This window comes from Zootoca vivipara, chromosome 7, assembly GCF_965207765.1.
Source record: "Zootoca vivipara chromosome 7, rZooViv2.hap1.1, whole genome shotgun sequence".
NCBI classification, from domain to species: Eukaryota; Metazoa; Chordata; class Lepidosauria; order Squamata; family Lacertidae; genus Zootoca; species Zootoca vivipara.
In genome coordinates, this window is record NC_142590.1 from 73,748,863 (window position 1) to 73,771,375 (window position 22,513).

The 22,513-nt window shown below is 43.9% G+C and overlaps 2 protein-coding genes across 3 annotated transcripts in view; one reads left to right on the forward strand and one right to left on the reverse strand.

The window, feature by feature from the left end:
* The window catches only part of RBPJL (recombination signal binding protein for immunoglobulin kappa J region like), a 46,414-nt gene that overhangs the window by 21,999 nt on the left and 1,902 nt on the right, over nucleotides 1-22,513 (reverse strand). The window contains exons 2-3 of one of the 2 annotated variants that reach the window (XM_035121697.3): nucleotides 9,055-9,172; nucleotides 5,708-5,749 (exon numbers count right to left, since the gene is read on the reverse strand). In XM_035121697.3, the coding sequence (XP_034977588.3) occupies nucleotides 5,708-5,749; nucleotides 9,055-9,172 (160 nt within the window). The remainder of the gene's footprint in view (nucleotides 1-5,707; nucleotides 5,750-9,054; nucleotides 9,173-22,513) is intronic. The other variant, XM_035121698.3, reaches the window with a different exon arrangement.
* Nucleotides 8,839-22,513, forward strand: part of MATN4 (matrilin 4) — a 38,288-nt gene continuing 24,613 nt past the window's right edge. Inside the window, exon 1 of the mRNA XM_035121696.3 lies at nucleotides 8,839-9,140. The gene's annotated coding sequence lies outside the window, so the exon portion shown is untranslated. The remainder of the gene's footprint in view (nucleotides 9,141-22,513) is intronic.

The window sequence follows — 22,513 nt, forward strand, 5'->3', positions numbered from 1 at the left end:
ATGGAAGGAGGGAAAAGAAAGCCTGCAATAAGACTGCAATCCTGTATATGCTTACCTGGGAGAAAACCTTGCTGAACACAATGGGACTTGCTTCCAAGTAAACACTCATAAGCATGCACTTTGATCTGAGAGGGCTTAGAAGCCTAAACGGCCAGCAGCTGGGTAATTATGCAAGGACACAGAAATTTTTTTTTTAATAATTATTTATTAAATTTTCCAAAATAAACACATTTAAAACATTATACAAGACAAACAAACACATAAACAAACATTCAAAAATACAAACATCCCAAAAAAACATGCTCCGCCAAGCTTGACTTCCCTCCCTCCCCTCAAAAGGTTTTCTAATCAGTTCTTATCTCGCAGTTCCTTTGTATCTAATCTTTAGGGTCAATTCGTAGGATTTATTTCACGCCTGCAAGTGTCTTTAAACCTTTACAGTTCATTTCCATATAGTCCACAAATTTACTCCAATCCCTTAGAAACCTTGTCTCCCTCTGGTTTCGAATCCTGCTAGTCAGTCTCGCTAATCTGCATATTCAATCATCTTTGTCTGCCAGTCTCCAATTGTCGGTAAGTCCTGGGTTTTCCATTTTTGGGCTAATAATGTCCTCGCCGCGGTTGTCGCATATAAGAAAAGGGTACTATCCTCCCTTGTTATCTCTTGGCCTATCAGTCCTAACAGAAAGGCCTCTGGTCTTTTGGGAAAAGTATATTTAAATATCTTTTTCAGTTCGTTATATATCATTTCCCAATATCCTTTAACCTTTTCACATTTCCACCACATATGATAAAAGTCCCCTTCCTTTTCATTACATTTCCAGCACATTCTATTACTCATTCTATACATTTTCGCTAATTTCACTGGAGTTAAGTGCCATCTATACATCATCTTCCAAACATTCTCTTTCAAAGCAGTACATGCTGTAAATTTTATTGTTTGGTTCCATAATTTCAACCACGCATCATATTCAATATTATGCCCAAAATCCTTAGCCCATTTTATCATTACCTCTTTCGTCAACTCATCTTTAGTATACCACTCTACCAGCAAGTTATACATTTTGGACAACAATTTCACTCTGCCCCCTAGCAACTCTGTTTGAAATTTGGACCTTCTCTCCTCAAAACCAATTTTTTTATCTTGCACAAATACATCATTAATTTGATGATATTGCAACCAACTCGTCAAATATACTTTCACCTCTTCATACGGTTTCAGTTTCCAACCTTGTTCCGATTGTCTTAGAAAATTTTCATATGTTGGTCTCTCACCTTCCATATTCACTTTTTTCACTATAATCACTTCCATTGGTGAGATCCACCATGGCGTCTTGGTCTCTAACAAGGCTTTATTTCTTTCCCATACTTCAAATAACGATCTTCTTATAACATGGTTCGTAAATCCTTTATGGGTTTTTTTCTTATCATACCATAGATATGAATGCCAACCTGCTCTGTTGTCAAATCCCTCCAAGTCCAACAAGTCCGTATTTTCCAATGTTATCCATTCTTTTATCCAACAGAGACATGACGCTTCAAAGTATAATTTCAAGTCTGGCATGGAGAATCCGCCTCTTTCGGTCTTGTCTACCAATATTTTATATTTTATTCTTGGTTTCTTCCCCTGCCAGACAAATCTTTGTAAATCTTTTTGCCATTCCTTGAATTGTCTTGTCCCCTTTATAATAGGTATTGTTTGAAACAAGAATAACATTTTGGGCAATACGTTCATCTTTACAGCTGCAATTCTACCGAGGAATGACAACTTCCTCCTATTCCATATCTCTAAATCTTTCTTTATTTCTTTCCATACCAATTCATAATTATCATTAAACAAATTTATATTTTTGGTTGTCATCCATATTCCAAGGTATTGTACCTTTTTTACGATCGCAATACCATATCTTTGCTGCAAATCTTCCTTCTCTTCTTTACCAAAATTTTTTATCATCATTTTCGTCTTTTGTTTATTCATTTTAAATCCTGCCAATTGTCCAAATTCTTCAATCACTTCTATCACTTCAGCAACACTTTCTTTGGGGTTCTCTAAAGTTACAACTACATCATCTGCAAATGCTTTCAGTTTGAATTCTTTCGCACCTAATTTAATTCCTTTGATGGATTGTTTTTCTCTAATTCTGTTTAGTAGCACTTCCAAGACCGTAATGAACAATAACGGGGACAGCGGGCATCCCTGTCTGGTCCCCTTTGTGATTTCAAATTCATCTGTCAAAATATTATTTACTATCAATTTTGCTCTTTGTTCCGAATATATTGCTTCAATCCCATTCAGGAAACATCCCCCTACCTTCATCTTTTCCAGGTTCTTTTTCATAAAATGCCAAGATATATTATCAAAAGCTTTCTCTGCATCAATGAACATCAGCGCCGCAGGTTTATCTATCCTAACCTCCAAGAATTCTATCACGTCTATAATATGTCTTACATTATCTTTTAATTGTCGGTTAGGTAGAAAACCTGCTTGGTCTTTATGGATCAAGTCCTTCAAGATCTCTTTCAATCTTGTTGCCATTATGTCTGCAAAAAGCTTATAATCATTATTCAATAATGAAATTGGTCTGTAGTTTTTTACATCTAAACCATCTGAACCTTGCTTCGGTATCAAAGTTATATAAGCTTCTTTCCATGTGTTTGGGGTCTTTCCTCCTTGAAGTATGTTATTCATTACTTCCACTAATACAGGGATCAACTGTCCATTCAGTACTTTATAATATTTTGCCGATAGTCCATCCGGTCCTGGCGCTTTTCCTTGCTTCATCTTCTTTATCGCATTCTGGATTTCTTGTGCAGTTATTGAGGCATTCAATATATTCTTCTCTTTTTCCATAATTTGCTTTAACTTATGTTTCTCCAAATATTCATTTATCTTTCTAGCATCTTCTTTTCCTTTACTATACAGGTTTTTATAATAATTTTGAAAGGCCCTTCTGATTTCTTTTGGGTCTTCAATTATTTCTTCCTGAACTTTAATTTTGTTTATTATGTTTTGATTTTGTCTTTTCCTCAGTTGCCAGGCCAACCATTTCCCTGTTTTATTTGCCGATTCAAAATTCTTTTGTTTCATCTGCTTTATCTTCCACTCTATTTCCTGATTCACCAACATGGAGAATTGTGTTTGCAACATCTTTATATTATTCTTAATTTGCTGATCGTACGGTTTGTCGATCAGCCTCTTCTCATTCTCCATGAGGTGTCTCAGAATTTCTTCTTTCTTCTTTTCTTTATTTTTCTTTAAATAACTATTTTTTTGTATTAAATAGCCTCTCATTACTGCTTTACTTGCATCCCAGACTATATCTATTCCAGTTTCTTTATGCAAGTTCCAATGGAAATAATCCTTCAAGATTTCTTTTGCTTTTTCCACAGTTTCTTTATTTTCCAACACTTCTTCATTCATTCTCCATCTAAAGGAATTCTGTTCTTTCCCTCTCATCTCCAAGAATACTGGATTGTGGTCCGACAATGTCCGTGGCGTTATTTCACTTTTTGTTGTCCTGGGTACTAATTCTTTAGAAATCCACATATGATCAATTCTTCCCGAACTTTGGTTTGGTTCTGAAAAAAAGGTAAATTGTTTCGTCGTCGGGTGTTTCACTCTCCATACATCTACTAGCCCCAGATTTTCCGTAAGTTCAAAGAACGATTTAGGTAATTTTCCATCATGCTTCCTCTTTTTTGTTCTGTCCAATTCAGGTATCGCCACTCCATTAAAATCAAGGACACAGAAATTGACTGAACTCTTTTTGGTATGTTTTGCAAATTACCCAGCATCTCAGTTCCTGTAATGACAGCTTTGATCCTAGCTCTATCTCTTTGCTGCATTCCTAGAACTCTGTGACACCTGAATAGAATTCAGAAACAGCCCGTGCTCTATGAAAACAGGTTCCTTATTCTTGGCTTAAAGGTCTGTAAAATAATCACAGCGAAAGCAGTGTTGATTATATAAGACAGGGATAGGGAAGGCTGTATTAGTGGAAGAACCATAGCTCATTGGTAGAGCATCTGCTTTGCATGCAGAAGGTCCCAGGTTCAATCCCCAGCATCTCCAGGTAGGGCTGGAAAAAAATCATGCTTGAAAGCTCTGAGAGTCACTGCCAGCCTATGGAAGCAATACTAGGCTAGATGGACCATGGGGTCTGACTCAGTAGAAGGAAGCTTCTTATATTCCTTGTGCTTCTATCACACCACCTTTGCCTCACTGTAAAACTATTGTCTCTTTCTGCTCTTTGTTTTACCTTGTGAAATGCAGTTTGGAAGCCCAGCCACTTGGCATGCTCAACCCAGTGGACCACATCTACCCTGTTCTTACACCACAACGGTCTATTGTTCTTAAAATTTTTGTTGGCTGAATTATTTCCATGTTCCATCTTCAGATTTCAAATCTACTGGAGACCACCCAACGTCCATCAGCTGGTTTAAATTTACATTTGTCAAAGTCTGTGGGCAATGGCTTTCTGGCACATGGTATATGTTTAGGATTACAGGGAAGTATTTGTTCCTTCTGACATTGATTATAGCCAATCCATACAAGGCTTTGAGTATTGTGTCATATTTATTACTTGGTCATGTCTGCACCAATGTGCTGCGCTGTTAGCTGGGATAGAGCTTTAATGTCTCTAAAGCACTTCTCTTCCAGTGCTTGAGCTCCCATCCAGGATTCAGATGGCTCTGCAAAGCAGTGCTAGGAAACATAATGTTATGAGTTTGGAGGAGTAGGCTGCATGTAGAGTAGGCTGCATCCAGGGTCTAACCCCTGGATCCAGCAAGTGTTAAAATGTAAGCCAGGCTAGCTTCCTGATGAGACAATTGTTTTTCAGCCATGACTATTCCATGAATCTTGGCCAGTGACTACAGGGGGTTCAGAACCATTTGGCTCTTTTCATGGATCTATAATTCACATGATGTTACGTGATATTTATCTATACATCTATTGATCAATCTGATGACCTATTTATTAATTCATAATGTAACTTAATGTGGAACTGCCACTTTTGGTCAAAATGCACAGCTCCACCATTTTTCTTCTCTATGGTCCTACGTGAATGGTATGCCAACTGATAATTAACACACGAGTGGGGATTTCTGCAGCTGCAAGCCATTATCACTATCAGTATTAAAGGGTATTCGCAAACGGCTAATTTTAACTATAGAACTGTAGAGGTGGAAGATATTTCAAAAGGTTCTCTAGTCTAACCCTCTGCCATTGCAGGGAAGCTGCTGCTATAAGATTCCTGATAGCTGGCCATCCAGTCTCTGCTTAAAAACATCTAATGAAAGAGAATCTGCCACTTCCCAAGGCAGTCCATGTTTACCGTACTTCAAATTCCTTATCTTGTAAGTTGAACCTATTGGTCCAGGGCCTGCCCCCTAGCACCAGAGAACAACTTTGCTTCATCATCTACAGGTATGTGCCAGTCCTTCAAATATTTGAAAGTGGCTATCGTATCACCTCTTTATCATCTCTTCTTTCTTTGTTGTTCTCCTTTGAACCTCTTCGTTTGTCGATATCCTTCCTAAACTGCAGGGCCCAGAACTTTACATTATACCTCCAGGTGAGACCTGGTCATATCAGAATCAGGTTGTACCAAGTCAAAGGGACAACTTCCTTAGAGCAGATACTCTTCTTATATTCTGGTAGTTTATTTGACATCTGAAAGTATCATCCTTGCCAGTTTCTACTCACTTGGCTAAGCTCCGTCCCCGTCCCCCCTGGCCAGGTCCAGCTCTGCACCAAACAGAAAGAATGTTTCCAAACACATACCAACAGTGGAATAAAGGAGAAAAACAAAACCCCTCCCTGGCTATTGAGGACTGTGGATAAAAAGCCTCAGAACGTGTGAATAATTTTTCAATTATGTAAAGTCAGAATTTGATGGACATGTTTCTTGATTGATATTTCCACCTGAACACAGCTGTCCTTACCACCCTCTTCTGGACAGGCAGCAACATGAAGCGCTCAAGACAAATTAAATGGAGGCATGATTGCTGTCCTGCCAAGGAAATTCCATGCAATTAAACACATCGCTAACATAAAAAGCAATGAAATGCTATTAATGTCCAGTTCATGTGCTGGCCAGTCAAGCACTCTCAGGACAGTACGAGTCTAACCTGTGCCAAGATTCTTGTTTACGTTTGTAGGAGTCACATGTACTCCAGCAGGTCCTGGGCCTGATTTCCTTCACACGTCTACACTCGATTACTCCTGTTTACCCCAATTTAAGTGGTGGAGCTTAAAGCCACCCAGAGCCAAATGTGGGTCATACATTCTTTGCACAGAAGGTGTACTAGAAGGCCCTAAATCTTTAAAAGACCAATACAGATTGGATAGCTTAATGCCTGATCACATCATATGCAGGTAACCCCCAATCTTTAATAGGAGCTGCAATATTGACAACACCCATTGACTCTTTCCAACATCAGCCAAGACTTGGGCAAATATCTCTTTAGCCTCTTGCCCTATTTTAACTGCTGAGCTGCTTTAATGGGGCTGTTTTACGATAGATTTAATAATGGGTGTTTATATCTTAATGTTTGGATGGGATCATTTTATTGTGTGTGGTGTAATTGTTTTTAAAACATTTTAAAAATTGGTTTCAGATAAATATGAAAACAAGAACCATTCAACACTTATCCAGCATCACATCTAATGCTGTTTGTTCTGTCCATTGACTTTAGACTTTAGGCTTATACATTCAATGGTCAAATACATTACTTAACGTCATCTATCCAAGCAGAAGACTGAGCAGACCTACATTGACTCCTAGTATGTTTCCGAGCACAATTCAAAGTGTTGATGCTGACCTTTAAAGCCCTAAATGGCCTTGGTCCAGTATACCTGAAGGAGCGTCTCCACTCCCATCATTCTGCCCAGACACTGAGGTCCAGCGCTGAGGGCCTTCTGGCGGTTACCTCGCTACGAGAAGCCAAAAGCCAAGTTACAGGGAACCAGGCAGAGGGCCTTCTTGGTAGTGGTGCCCACCCTGTGGAATGCCCTCCCACCAGAGGTCAAAGAGAACAACAATTACCAGACCTTTAGAAGGCATCTCAAGGCAGCCCTGTTTAGAGAAGCGTTTAATGTTTGATGGATTTCTGTATTTTAATATTTTGTTGGAAGCGCCCAGAGTGGCTGGGGGAACCCAGCCAGATGGATGGGGTATAAATAATAATAATAATAATAATAATAATAATAATAATATATTATTATTATTATTATTATTATTATTATTATTATTATTATTAAACAACAAGATCTTGATTCTGGTCAATAACATAGTTAAAGAGAGGGGTCCATGTTTCTTGAAAGGTACCTCTTTTTGCTTTGTCTTTAATCGCCCTCCTGTGTTTGGTGAGATGCTGAGACATTGTTGTATTCCAGATATTATTTTCCCATATATTAAGGAGTATTTCAGGGTGTAATATTAATTATTCTGTATTTTAACAATGTTGTGCAACTGTAAACAGCTTAGAAACCATATTGGTATCAAGTGGAATATAAATCCACACATAACAACAACAATAAGGATATTAACAACAGAGACTATGGTGGTGTGAGGGTCGAATTTAGGGGCAGGCAGTCCAGATGTTTGTCATGCTGTTATGTCTGTGTTGCGGGAAGGGGTCCCTACTGTTGCTTTTTAAATAATCTGTGGGGAAATGTAGAATGTCAGTGCCCATTCAACAAACTTCCTGTGTCAGAGTGATGGCGATGAGATCCATGGATGCACATTTAAGATATTCTATGACAGGGATAGGTCCCATGTTCAAACTATCCATCAAATTTGCAAAATGGGGTGTGTGGGATGAAACAAGTATCTGGTGATGGAAGCTAGGATAATGATGCCTGCTTTAAGCCTTTTCCAACCTGGTGCCCTCTACCTCTTCCAGCACATCCCAATGGTGAGGGCTGATGGGAGCTAGAAATCTGGAGGACATGTGGTTGGGGAGAGCAGAAACCAGAGATAACCAACACTGCATCCTCTGGTTGTTATTAGATGCCAGCTCCCATCAGCCCCGAACTACTGGCCAATGGGAATGGGAGTTGAAGTCCACCTTATCTAGAGGGCCCCAGGTTGACTGCCCCAGGCAGAGAACATGTGTGAAAACATGCATTTCCCTTTACATGCCATACTTTTAAATGTGTTTCTGAGAGGGGTTGGGGGTTACTGTTTTCTTTTCTTACTTTATTTTATGTATTTTGTGTTTTTATCTTGTGATCTATGCTGGGCACCGATGAAGCGCAGCATGCACTTTTAAAATAAATAATAACAATAATAATTATAAACTCTTGTTCCTTTGAATGATCTTCAAATATCTAAAGGGCTGTCACGTGGAAGATGGAGCAAGCTTGTTTTCCCCTGCTCTGGAGTGTAAGACTCAAACCACTGGCTTTAAGCTACAGGAAAGGAGCAATTAAACACAAGGAAGAACTTTCTGACAGTTAAGAGCTGTCGGACAGGGGAAACTCTATGGGAAGGTGGTAGGCTCTCCTTCCTCGGAGGTTTCCAAACAGAGTTTGGATGACCATCTGTCATGCATGCTTTAGCTGAGATTCCTCCGTCGCAGGAGGCAGGACTAGATGACCCCTGGGGTTCCCTTCTAGCTCTACGATTCTATGATCTGTCAGCCTGACTTGACCAGTCTCTTCCTTGGAGACTCGGGCTCCTGTCTCTCCCGCCTTCCTTGACCTTGCGAGACAGCCTCGGGGAACCCGCCCACCCCCACCCCGAAGATCTTCGTGGGAGAGGGCGGGAAGGAGACGGCGCCACCCACCCACCCACCCTGCGCGTTGCCAGGCGGCGTGGGTGGGGCCGGGCCCGCGCAGCCCTGCCACTCGCCATGGGGCTACAGCCCCACTCTTTGCAGCCTCCAGGGGGAGGGCTCGGCCCCCAGCCTCTCCCCACGCCGCCCCGGTTAAATGCGGCGCTCGACGCTCTGCCTCCTGTCAGTCCCGAGCAAGCGGCCAGAGCGCAACCGGCACAGCCAAGCAGCGGTCTCCCTTCTCTGCGCCCCACCCCGCCCCGCCGCCTTTACCTGCTCCAGGACCAGGGAGGCGTCGTCCGGCTGCCGCTCTCTTCGGCGTCGCGTGGCTGCCCCTCTTCGCCTTCCAGGCGGCCGAGGTGAGTGAGGGGCTCCGGGGAGAGCCGGGCACCTGAGGGCGAGAGAGCGCGGGGATGAGGGAGCGCATGGCACCAGGATTCATGACCTCCCCCGGGCAAGGGGGCAGGCTGGGTATCCTGCTGATAACGGGGCGCGGGGGGGGGCGTGAGGAGGCGAGTCCCTTCAATCCTGATTTTTTTTCTTCCTCATTCCCCGAGAAACTGTTTTCCCGCCGCTCCCCTGGCAAAAGGCAAAGCCAAGCTGGAGCATCTTCTCTGACTGCTTGTTGCATATTAGCAGTAGGTAAAAGGTAAAGGACCCCTGGACGGTTAAGTCCAGTCAAAGGCGACTATGGGGTGCGACGCTCATCTTGCTTTTCAGGCCAGAGTTTGTCCACAGACAGCTTTCTGGGCCAGGTGGCCAGCATGACTAAACCGCTTCTGGCGCAACGGAAGCGCAGTTTACCTTCCTCCCGCAGCGGTACCTATTTATCTACTTGCACTGGTGTGCTTTCGAACTGCTAGGTTGGGAGAGGCTGGGTTTGAACCGCGGACCTTCTGATCAAGTGCAGCTGGAAGACTAGAGGGAGTGGGGAGATGCGTGTGTGCACCAAGGTGGGGGTCCGGAAGCCATTTGGGGTTTCCACATATTATTTATTTTATTAATTGCATTTCTACGCCACCTTTTCTCCCAAGGAGCTCAAGGTGGTGCGCATGGTTCGTCTCCCTGTTTTATCCTCATAACAACCCTGTGAGGTAGGTTAGGCTGAGAGATGGTGATTGGCCCAAGGTCATGTTAATGCGTAGGAAGAGGGTTGTGTGTTACAGACAGAGAAGTTTTTGGAAAGAACACAAGGGATCGTCTCTCCCCCTACCCCAGGCATTCTACTTTTTCTTGACTTAAATACCACGATGGGATATACCCTGTTTCTCATATTTTAAGACATACCCATAAAATAAGCCATAGCAGGATTTTTACGCATTCAGCGAATATAAGCCATACCCCGAAAATAAGACATAGTGATAGGCGCAGCAGCAATGCCGGCCGTGGCAGGAGGAGGAGGAAAAAAATAAGACATCCCTTGAAAATAAGCCATAGTGGGTTTTTTTGAGGAAAAAATAAATATAAGACATGTCTTATAATATGAGAAACACGGTAGATAAACACCCAAGCCTTTTAAACCTCCATAAAAAGAGATTGCACACCTTTTCTGAGTAGGACTTTCCCTCCCTATCCAATTCCATGCAGCTTCATCCCAGTTACTCCTCAGATATTTTTGTTTATCTTTTAGGGAAATTTCTGCACCTCTGTTCATAAAATCTATCCCATCTTATCGGGTAAAAGATCAGAATTGCATATTTCTTGTAATGAGTTTCTGCCTTTCATATCCTTTTATAAATAATAATAATAATAATAATAGCAGTGTGTGTATTGGGGTGTGTGTGTATGTATGGTTTTTGCTTGTTATTATGGCATCCCTTTTCGTGTTTTTATATTGTAAACCTCCCTGTGATCTTTGGATGAAGGGTGGTGCAGAAATTCAATTTAATAAATATTTATAATACCCAGAAATCTGTAGCTCCCTTCTGAGTTTTTGTATAGGGCATTGTTTGCCAGGAAATGGATGGCAGTATTGGGATAGAAGAGCCTACTGCCTTCTTATTTGACCATCCTCTCACTCCCTTTTCTCACCTATCTACTAATTCATGTGAGACTCTTAATCTTAGGGTCGTGCGTTTGAGTCTGACATTGGGCAAAAAATTCCTGCATTCCAGGGGGTTGGACTAGATGACCCTTGTGGTCCCTCCCAGTGCTATGCTATGATCTGCTCAGAGGAGCAAGCCTCGAGCCAGGTATGCTGTTCATTGCTATGAAGAAGAATGGGGTCAGTTCGCTGGTCCATCTAGCCTAGTATGCTGTACTTTAAGGCTTTTCTAAATTTACCTGGAGATGCCAGAAACTGAACCTGGAACTTTTTATATGCAAAGCATGTGCATACATCATTCGGCTACAACCTTGTGATAAAGCATAGAGATCCTGCCAATAAATAAAGCTCCCTTTGACCACTCCTGTTCCTCACACAGCACCAGGGGATTGGTTCCTAAGAACTGTGGCTCCTTACAGAGCACAGACTTCCCTTCCCTTCCCTTCTTCTAAGCTCCCTCTGGCCTTGGGCATTTCAGATCTTCAAGCAACATCCCAAGGGTTGTTGGGGGTAAATTTGGAAATGCGGGTGCTTGGCTCAGGGATGCTTCATGCATGGTGATTTTCTTGCACAGGTATGTCACATGAATAGGAAATGTGTGCACCATCACATGCCATGAATGCACACATGCCTTCTGTAAAATAAATGCATACCTGTGCATTGCACATGCTGGTGCACATGCAGTGTAAACTTTCCCACAGAAATGGTAACTGTATAAAAAAGGCATTAAGATTTTTGAGCCACCTTTGTTTTCTCCAGCCATTTTTCCTGTTGCAATCTGGAAAGTTTTCCTTATCACCCAAGGCCCAGTGGTGCTGGTGAGGAATTTCCTAACATCTCCTTGTAAGGAAATGGTACCTACTTCTTGTATGGTCCTTGTAAGAAATGGTACTTACTTCTTAGTATGGTCCTGATTATCTAGAGCTGCTTATAGTAGTGGTTAGCAATCTGCTCTTAATCTTGAAGGTAACCAAACTTGTCTGAGACCTTGAATGCTTTTTGCAGCTGTTAACTCCGTAGCTTTGCTCCACACATGACTGTTAAGACTGATGCATGCTTCACTGCAGTGCTCTGAGCACGACAAGATCTGTCCAAGGCTATCATGTCTTCTTCCATGCCTGACTGTTTAGCTTTTACATCTGCTGTACATTGGCTGAAATTGTACCTGCAATCAAGGTACAATGCACGTGGTAGGCAAGTTTGCACAGGCAGTCATTTGCTGCCTAGGTATGTGAGCAGGCGAAATCAGTTAAGCAGCTGTAAGTAAGGGGCTGTTTCCTGTATCCAGCTCATATGTCACTGCAGTTTCTTGTTCTTATGTGTAGCATTGTGACCAAAGCTGGTGTTGGCAGGGGGCCGTGTGCCCTACACTATTTATTTCCTTTGTAGCAGATACAGTGGGATCTTTAGCTGTGGAATCAGCCAAGAATGACTAGGGCTGCAATCTAATGCACACATGACTTCCGAGAAGACATGTATAGGATTGTGCTGTATGGCTCCTACCCTGTTACTCAAAACATGCCAGTTCATAATGTGGGGTTTAACTAATCAATTTTTGCAGCAACCCAAACCCAGGGTAAGTTAATTGTGTTTAAGACCCGTTGGAATTGATGGGACAGAACTTTTACAATTGCAAATTAGTTTATTGCAATGGGATTTAAGTACAACTAATCTCTGGTTTGGGGCCAATAAATCTGCATATATTTGCATATGTATAAACAGTTCTGAAAAGGGGGTACTCAGTTTCATTCTGTTGTGTAGGGATGACGAGGAAGGGTTGCATCTTCTAAGACGATACATAGCACCTGTTATTTTGTATGTATTTATATTTAAAATCGTATTATTCCATCATAAAAATTGCTTATTAATAACCAATCAAGTAATGGAGTGTTGCTATTTACAGTTGAACACAGTGGGATTTCCTTACAAGTCAGTGTGCAGTGTCCAAGACTATAAATGTTGCAGACCTGAAACATTTTGACGAGGTTAGGACCTATAAAAGAATTCTCTGTAATTGGGCAAACTTGTTCCTGGAAGAAAACCATTGCATGTATAATGGCAGCACAGAAAGAGCTCCTATGTAAGAGGCAGAAGCATGTTCTATAGGGGCCTTGCTTACCAGAAAAATTCTAGTGGTTTTAGTGCCGAGAAGGCAGACAGGAAAGGCATGGCTCCATATTGGTGGAGTCAATGGGACTTTTGTCCCATAAACCCAGTGGTTAAAAGCGGCACAATAAATTATCCTTCGAAAAACCTTGCCAGCATCTCACACTGGAATCGCCAAACCTCTAAGAATGAAATCTTGTAAAAGCCAGGGGAATAAGCTGCCTTGAGGATGGTGTTTAGGACCTGGCAGCAAAGAAAACTTTTCTGAAGCGAATCTTTATGGTTCGCTTGCAGAGCTCAGCTTTGGTATTTGCCTCTCAGAGGGTGGCTCTGTACAGTAAGTGGATTTGCTTCAGAGATGGAATTGGCCCCGCATGAAATATGAATTCCTGTCTGGAATCCGGGCAGGAGAGTTTGGTGTTTTGTCCCCCCCCCAAAAAAAAGTAAAATGACACTACCTACCTAAACTAATAGGCTTTTACTGAAGCCATCTGGAAGAACTGTTGTTCAAATCTTTCATAACAAAAGAAAGAAAGAAAAAAGAAAGAAAGAAAGATATCTTCCCCTCCTTTAAAAAAATAATTATTATTTCATCAGACACCATTTGGTGAGAGAGTCTTTTCTTTTCTTTTGGTTCCCTTTTTTTACCAGACAATTGTATTTCTTTAAAATAGAATTCTGTGTGAATTTGTTCTGTTGTTCAGAACTCAATATGTCTCCTGAGGTTTCCTGCAAGGCTTCTCAAGCAAAGCTTAAAACATTCCTCAGTGTCTCCAACAGGGGCCCTTTGCTAAAATTTCCTAGGTATGCATCTAACCTCATTTTGAGAGGGGGGGAGGGGGATTGCTCTGCTCTCAAGTGTGTGGCTGCAACATCTGAAGAAAGTAGCTGGCATAGATGAATTATAGTCTGCCGCTGCTGGGAGAACAAATAAGAGATACTTGATCTGCCAAGTGCTTACACTGGAGTGCTCTAGGGTGAGTTAATGGTGCAAAGCTTATGTATATTGACTTGGGCATAAGTCTCATAATATTTGGTGGTTCTTACTCCCAGGTAAGTGCACATAGAATAGCAGTCTCAGGCTTCTGATGGCATCTTTTAAATGCCAATGGCACAGTCTGGCCTCTTCTTTGCCTCTGTCCCACTGCTGGCATTCCATGACCTATTGCAAAAGTGGGTGGCATACGCCCCTCTCCAACTTCCATCTAGACAAGCAAGAGGGATGACCACTTTTCAAGCACACGTTGCAGTTAGGCAAAAGCAGTGGCGGAGCTTCATGCTCTGCCACCGGGGGTGGAGAGCAGGCGTGCTGCCCCGACGGATGTGGCGCGCATTCTGGGGGCGTGATGCGCCGCGTGCAGGGGCGTGGCATGCGTTTTGGGGGCGTAGTGCGCCACATGCGGGGGCAGCTGCGATAGCACCCCAGGGATCGCGCTGCCCGAGGCGGCACACCCTCACCGCCCCCATCTTCCTACGCTACTGGGCAAAAGCTCTCGAAGCGGGTGCAGAACAAGGCTGGGAAATGGGGAGCTGCCTTATACTGAGTCAGACCAGTGATAGCAATCCCCCAGGCACTGTTTGCAACTGGCACAGGTCCAGTTGCAACCACATGAAGATCTCTAGATGTCAGGTTGGCAACTAACAGCTTTCTTAAACAGGTAAGAAGAAGAGCTTAGTCATTGCATTTATACACCACCTTTTCCTCCAAGGAGTACATGGTTTACACACACACACACACACACACACACCAAGTTAATCCCTACAGTGACCCTGTTAGGTAGGTTAAGAGGCTGTGACTGGCCCAAGGTCACCCAGTGAGTTTCATGACGGATGAAGAGTTGGACCCTCATCTCCCAGGTCCTAGTCCAGCACTCTAATCACTATGCCACACTGGTTTCCTAGAGTGATTCTGCTGTATAAATTAACTAGGCAACTAAATATGGGAAAAGCAAAATACTGCTTAGAGAAGGATCTGAAATAGTTTACTTGAAGCTTGAATGGTTTTATTCTGGGTCATTTTATTTGATGTTTTAATTCAGGGGTCAGCAACCTTTTTCAGCTGTGGGCTGGTCCACCATCCCTCAGACCATGTGGTGGGCTGGACTTTCTGGGCACCTCCCTATCATGCCAAACCATGGTTTAATGTGAAGTGTGAACAATGCCAATATTTAACTTCCAGTTGCTCTGCATTGATTCTCCCTTCCTGAAATATTGTTGCCTCAGGTTTCCTCATTGCAAGGTTTCTGCCTGTGGGTCTGCTTTATTTCTCTGCTCCAGAACCCCTGGTGTTTTGTGCTGCAGAGGATTATGTAGGTGCATTCTGGTGAGGACATACTCTTTGGAGAGGCACTTGCAAAGCTTGGTGGCCCTCACTGACATCATTTACCCATAATGCTAAATGTTCTGATTAACTGAGAGATTGTCTGTGGCAGCTTTGCTCCTATTCCTCTGGTCTTGCTTCTGCCACACTGCTGCGAACTAAACCTTGGTTTGGATTAGCATTGTGTCTGAATTCAAACTCGTGCTTTGTCTTCCCTAGACAAACCGTGAGGTGAAAACCAAGAGCAGACCTTGGTTACAGGTCATGATTTATCTGAAGAAAGGCAATCCATGAGCCAATCAGGGCCGTCTTAAGTGCCCCTGGCGCCGTGGTGCGACGGATCCCTCCGGCGCCCCCCCCGCTCGTTTCCCAGCATGGTGGGCGGGCGGGCGCAGCTGCGTGGCTGACCGGCGTGCGCAGCTCACGGCGCCACCCTGGCGGGCTGGCGCCATGGTGCCCTGCGCCACCCAGCCTGGCCGTAGGGCCAGCCCTGATCCCAATACAACCTCCTGCAGTTGTAGATTGCAGGGGAAGAATATTGGTAATGGTTTTCAGGAAAGTTGCATCTCACTGAGGAACTCTCCCAAATCCCTGGGTGAGCTTTTGTGGAAACATGGACCAAACTGTGGGAGGCAGTGGAAGACAGGAGTGCCTGGCGTGCTATGGTCCATGGGGTCACAAAGAGTCGGACACGACTAAACAACAACATAGGGTTCCCCCAGATATAGACCTACAATTATTATAGAGCAATTAAGTTCTCCCTGCTTCTCCCTCAGCCTTCTTCCAGCTTCCTCCAGACAGAAGGAGCTTTGACTATGTGGGTTCAAACCACTGCATGTCTGTCACCCAGATTTGGATCAGGGACTTCATAAAGGTTTCATTCAGAGGTTTGCCCCTACGACTCGCCTTTCACACTTCTATGTTACCCGCTTGTGAGGTGGAAGAATCAGTCTTCTGTGGGTTTTTGCAACACAGACATAGCTTTAAGTATCATATAACATTTTATATGTAGTAGTCTCCCCACTTCCCTCCATGCATCTTGGCAAAATGGGCAGATTGTTTTGAAATAGCCTTGTTAAAACAGGGCTTGGAATAGAAATGGGTGTAGGAGGTGTTACATATATTCCAAGAGCTTCATGCCCCCCCTTTCTTTCAGCAAATGAACATGGTACAACAGTTATTCTAAGAACAGAATTGCATGCTACCTGGTAAATGGCTGCTTTCAGACCTGCTTTTGCCAAGATAATGCACAAGTCAGGAGGCAGATTCCCAGGGGAGAAATGCCATGGATCCTTCCCTCCAACCCCAGTCCCGTTTCCCTCCTAGGTTGTTTTCCTAGGGGATGTTGGAAGGGGAGAATCGGTGGGCAAGAAGAACATTAAGTACTACCTCCCAAAATTAGATTCTCCTAGGGCCAGCCCTACTATTAGGCAAAGCAAGGCGGCTGCGTCAGACAGCAGATGCTGAAGGGCGTGGGAAGTGGTGGTAACCTGCAGGAGGGCAGATATGTGTGCCACACAGCCCCATGCCTTCTAAGCTACTCTGCTGTCCTCAAATGTGCTGAAGGACAGCATCATGCTGCAAGGATTGAAAGAAGATAAGAGCCTGCTGGATCAGGCCAATGGCCCATCTAGTTGGGCATCCTGTTCTCACAGGATGGGAAGCATACAAGAAAGACCTGAACATAACAGTTCTCTTTCTCTACTTATAATTCTCAGTAACTGGTACTCATAGAGGCATAATCCCTCTCTCCGACAGTGGAGGCAGAGTACTGCCATCCTCCATGAATTTCATAGAATCACTAGCTGGCCAGGCCACGCGTTGCTGTGGCTCATCCCTGTGATTCCCCCCCCGTCCCGATCTATGACCTATCCCGTCCCCTCCTGCCCCAACCCACACCCAGGCGAGTCCCCACCTCCATTCGGCCTAGTTCATAAAGGCGAGCCTCCATTCGGCCTAGTAGCTGCAGTACCAGTGTGGCCTCCGATAGAGGGCCAAGGTTTTCTAGCTGTAGTACCAGTGTAGCTAGAGGGCGCTGTGTTGCAACCTCTTCTGCCATCTATTTCCCAGCTTCCCCGGATGTCCACTGGAGGGAGCACTTTTTTGTACAGAAATCCAGGTTTCTACCTGTCCTAGGTGTGTCATCTGGTCAATGTAAGTGGATGGTTACACCCCTTCATGTGACTGTGATGTTGTGGGCAAAGTTGAGGGCAATCGGGCAAGCGGTTGTGGAGAAAGGTGTGGAATAACAAACACGCACCTTCTACATTTTTATATATATAGATAAAATTGTAGAGTTGGAAGGGGACCCTGAGGACAATCTAGTTCAACCCCTTGCAATGATAGAATATGCAGTTGTCCCATACGGGGATCAAACCTGTGGTGTTGGTAGCATCAGCACCATGCTCTAACCAACTGAGCTAAATAGGCAAGAAGCGTCTAGTCCTGTTTTAAAGGCATCCAAGGTGGTGGACATCACTGCCTCTTGTGGGAGCAAATTCCATCATTTAAATATGCACTGCGTGAAGAAGTACTTTATTTTGTCTGTCCTGAATTATGCCCGAGTCCTAGTGCTATGAGAGAGGTAAGATTCAGCTGCTGCCACTCCAGTCAGCTTCTCTGCAAGGAAGTGGCAGAGTGGCATATTGTCTGTTATGTTTCTTTTTAAATAATAGTAGTTATTTCTAAATTTGCATCCATGCATGTAAATCATCAATGCATAACTGGCTACTCTAATTAGCAGTGGTAGCTGCCCAGCTTTCTTTTCCTACTATAACTTCCTGCCTGCCTGCCTGCCTGCCTGCCGTTGCAAGAGACAGTAGTGACAATGGTGTTGGCAACCAGGCCATCATTTTGTAACCCCCCCCCGGCAAATGCTCCCACAGTGCCCTGGACCTGCTGTTATTCTAAGGATTTCCATGTGTGGGTGGGGTGGGAAAACACACACACACCAGACACACACACACACACACACACACACACACATGAAAAAATCCTTTTAAAGTGGCCTTTTTCTGGGGAAGGGTAGAGAGAAAAACAAAGCAGAAATTTTCTCATTAAAAAACTTCCTCTGAGAACATTTGGCTCAGCTCTAGTTCCAATTGATTTGACAGCTCTCTCAGTGCAATACTGGGATTGCCTAACTTCTTCTCCCTTTCCTCCATACCAAATATCTAATGCAGGCATGTCCAATGGGTAGATTATGATCTACCGGTAGATCACTGGACATCTGTGTGGTAGATCATTGGTAGATCATTGGCTCCCCCCAAAGAAGCTGAACAACTGTGGCTCCCCTAAAAAAAGCTCAACATTTTACCTACTCCTTGGGAAACCTCAACAACTTTGACCCGAACCCCCCCCCCCCATGGGCCTTCCTCTTTCCTCAAAAAAAGCTCAAAAACGTTGACCTGAACCCCCAAAAAGGTGGTAGATCACTGCCAGTTTTTAACTCTGTGAGTAGATCGCAGTCTCTTGGGAGTTGGCAACCCCTGATTATACATTGGCACTGGAGTATAGAAAAATGCCTCAGGCCTGCAGGGCTTTCTCATGGAGCTCCATTACATCTTCAGGAATTCAGTGGAGGCAGGTGGGAGAGAAATCTTGACCGGGGCCTCTCGCCATTATGTAAGGCAAAGATGGAGAATGAAAACTGTGCAGGCACTGATAGGGCCAGATCCGGGTCTGGGGGGGCTCTTAGCAATGTGCTTTCTGATTGGCCCTCTCCTACGTCAGTGGGCTTACTTGCTAACAGCTGCAGTGCTCCAGTGGGGTTGCCATTTACATTTCCCGCAAGTCCCCAGAGCAACATTACATCAGGGCATTGTGAGAGATTAAAATGACTCTAGATTCAGCTGCCAGGCACTCAGATTTGAGCACCATCTGAAAGGGTCCTTCAGGACAGACATCAGCAGTGAGACCTTATGGGGCTGCCCAAGCAGGCTGTTTTCTGGTACCCATTGTGGCTGCTGGTGCAAGAGCTCTCCTGGGGATGCAGTGCTCTGTGCAAGATCACCTCTTGATCACCAAAGGTTGTTCCCAAGGGAATTGATATTCTGATGTCTAGCAGTGTATAACATTTGCAGAGTTAAATCCTCTTTGTTCAAATTGTTCGAAACCTCAGAAATGCTTAAAAGAGAATTTAGGCTTTCAGTTGCTGCGCATGTGTGTTTCCAAAACTGCACGGGTTAGACAAGAGTCATGCAGCAGCTTAGCTTGGTCACAGGCAGATATTTGATTGGGAAGCAACTTTATCTTAGGCAAAACCCACAAAAGCTCAGAAGAGGAAACCCACCCACCCTGCTGAGATTCATTCCCTTTTCCAGAAGCGCTGCAAACTTCACCCTTTACTTAAAAGCTAAAGGGCACAGAGAACAGTAAATTCGCTCACAAAGCTGGCCTGAGACTGTGATTTAGATACTCCTCTCAGTCTGCAAAGGAACTTGGACAAGATGCCTGCATTCCTACCAGCTTACTGCACAGGGTCCCTGCGCCACGCTTTTGATCCCTTTAACCAGCAGAGATGTGTACACAAATGGAAAATCCAAATGTTCGTGGGAAGACCAAAGCAGCCAGTTCTAGTGACACCCCAGAACAGAAAATCAATGAGGGCAGTGTCCATCAAAATGTGCAAGTTAGGGTGGGTTTTTGGTAAACATTAAACCATATGGTAGATATTTCCCAAAGAGCAGCATATTTCACTGTTGAGCACCTTATCTCCCTGATGCTTCTCTAGAGCTGCTTTGGAATAGTGATTTAGAGTGTTGAACTATGACTTTGTAGACCTATGGTAGGACTGAGAAAGATAACCATCTGAAACCTGAATGCCTTAATAAAGATTGTGAGTAAGCAGTTCAATTCTATGTTTACTCTTAAGTAAGCCTTACTGTGTAGCACATGGCTTACCCCAGATAATCTTGGGAACTCTATTTTACCCTTCACAGAGCTACCATTCCCAGTATTACCTGGGAATAAATTTCATTGAGCTAAATGGGACATAATTTTCGAGTAGACATCCATAGTTTTGTGCTGTAAGTCTCTTTGCATCTTCTTCTGGAGAACCAACATCATTCCACCAGATACACATGGAAGCTTAATTCTTTGGTTTAGGGAAGCCAAAGGTGAATGATTATGGTTCTCCCTAACAAGACTTTGTGCTGAATTTTGACACCTGCTTGTATGCACGTTATCCAAAATCCATATTTACATATCCCAGCTTTGCATTAAGTTGCTCCAGATGGCTAACAGAATCAAAATGGCATAAAGCAAATTTCATTGAATCAGTACAAAGTGATCATGGGAATGATAAAGATTTGATGACAGGATATTGGTGTTGGCAGTTTATGGTAGCTGATAGAACACACATGAGAGTGCTTTTCCAAACTACATTACTGTTATGTGTCTCCTTGGCACATTTGGGCCTAAGGCTGCAATCCTAACTATGTAGCCTCAGAAGCAAACCCCATTAAATTTGGTAGGTCTTTTGTTGTTTAGTCGTTTAGTCGTGTCCGACTCTTCGTGACCCCATGGACCATAGCACGCCAGGCACTCCTGTCTTGCACTGCCTCCCGCAGTTTGGTCAAACTCATGTTCGTAGCTTCGAGAACACTGTCCAACCATCTCGTCCTCTGTCGTCCCCTTCTCCTAGTGCCCTCAATCTTTCCCAACATCAGGGTCTTTCCCAAGGATTCTTCTCTTCTCATGAGGTGGCCAAAGTATTGGAGCCTCAGCTTCACGATCCGTCCTTCCAGGGAGCACTCAGGGCTGATTTCCTTAAGAATGGATAGGTTTGATCTTCTTGCAGTCCATGGGACTCTCAAGAGTCTCCTCCAACACCATAATTCAAAAGCATCAATTCTTCGTAATTGGGATTAGGACTGCAGCCTTGTTGAACATTGTAAGAACACAAGAAGAGCCTTGCTGAATCAGACCAAAGGCCCATCAAGTTCAGTGTTTTGTTCTTACAGTAGCCAAGCTGATGCCTGTGGGGAAACCCACAAGCAGACCTTGAATGAATACAATGCTTGTAATAATCTCAACAGAAGAGAGGATCAGACTGGAGTTCCTGGCTGTGTGTCATGGAGAGTGAAACCTTCACACATGCGAGAAGCATTTTAGACATCTTCCTGCATGCTGGTATATTGGGAGTCCAGAAGGCAATTCAAGTAAATACTGAGCTCTGAGCTGAAGCAGGCATGTGTGCATATGGTGTGCATATTGTGAACACCTCTTGAAATAGCTACTTCCCAATTTCACCCAATTTTTAGGGGTGTGTATGACAAGTTGCAGAAGCGTCCATTTTTCTGCACCCCTAACACCTTTCAGCATTCTTCTCTCATGTGCCTGGCATTATGTGGGTTCTCCAGATCCTCTTTGAAGCCTCTGTTGATTGCGGCTTTCATGATATTCTCTCCCTGCTGCATTTCCAACCAGCACACAATCATTCGGAAGGATTTCTATTTGCACATAGCCCAGCCTTCTCCAACAAGATGCTCTCCGGATGGTATGGGGCTACAACCCCCAGCATCTGTGACCGTTGGGGTTGATGAGAGCTGGAACCCAGCTGTGTCTAGATAGCACTAGGATGGGGAAGGCCAACTTAGCTACATGGTGATTGCTTGTGTGATTACATCATTGTGGATAGGAAGAAGGTTGATGGGAAACTCACACGAAACAACACTGAACAGCTATGGTAGCAGAGCATTTCCAGGCCCTCTGAAGCCCCCCACAAACTACAGTTCCCAGGATTCTTTGGGTGGGGAGAATCATTTGCATTAAATGAATGCTGTGGATGTGACCTGGGTCCCTCAACGTTGGTGTCACACACATGCAGATGCCTTGGCGGTTACAGAGTACCGTTTTTAATCCTTCACTAGGGTAATAATTTGGCGCAAGTTAAAACAGGTTGGCTCGAAATAAGAAGAAATCAGCTCCTGCTCTGCAGAACATAAAAGGTAAAACGATCTCTCTGTTTTAATAAAGAGCTTTTTGTTCAGCTCTCTCACTCGCTGCTGAATTGGGCTGCGAGGGAGCTGAGCCGGGGAGCCTAACTCAGGCTTTCCACGTGGGAAACAATTTGTCACTGTGTCAGGGAGGCAAAGGCAGGTTCATGTTTCAGCCGTTTGCAGTGGGTTTGCCTGGCTGGGGATGGGGCAAAGAGCAAAGAAGTATGGAAAAATAATTACCATGCCTGGTGGGAAGCATTCAGTGCCGTGTGTTGGGCTAAGCTAGTTGTCATTCCCCACTGTGGCACTTTTAGAGGTCAA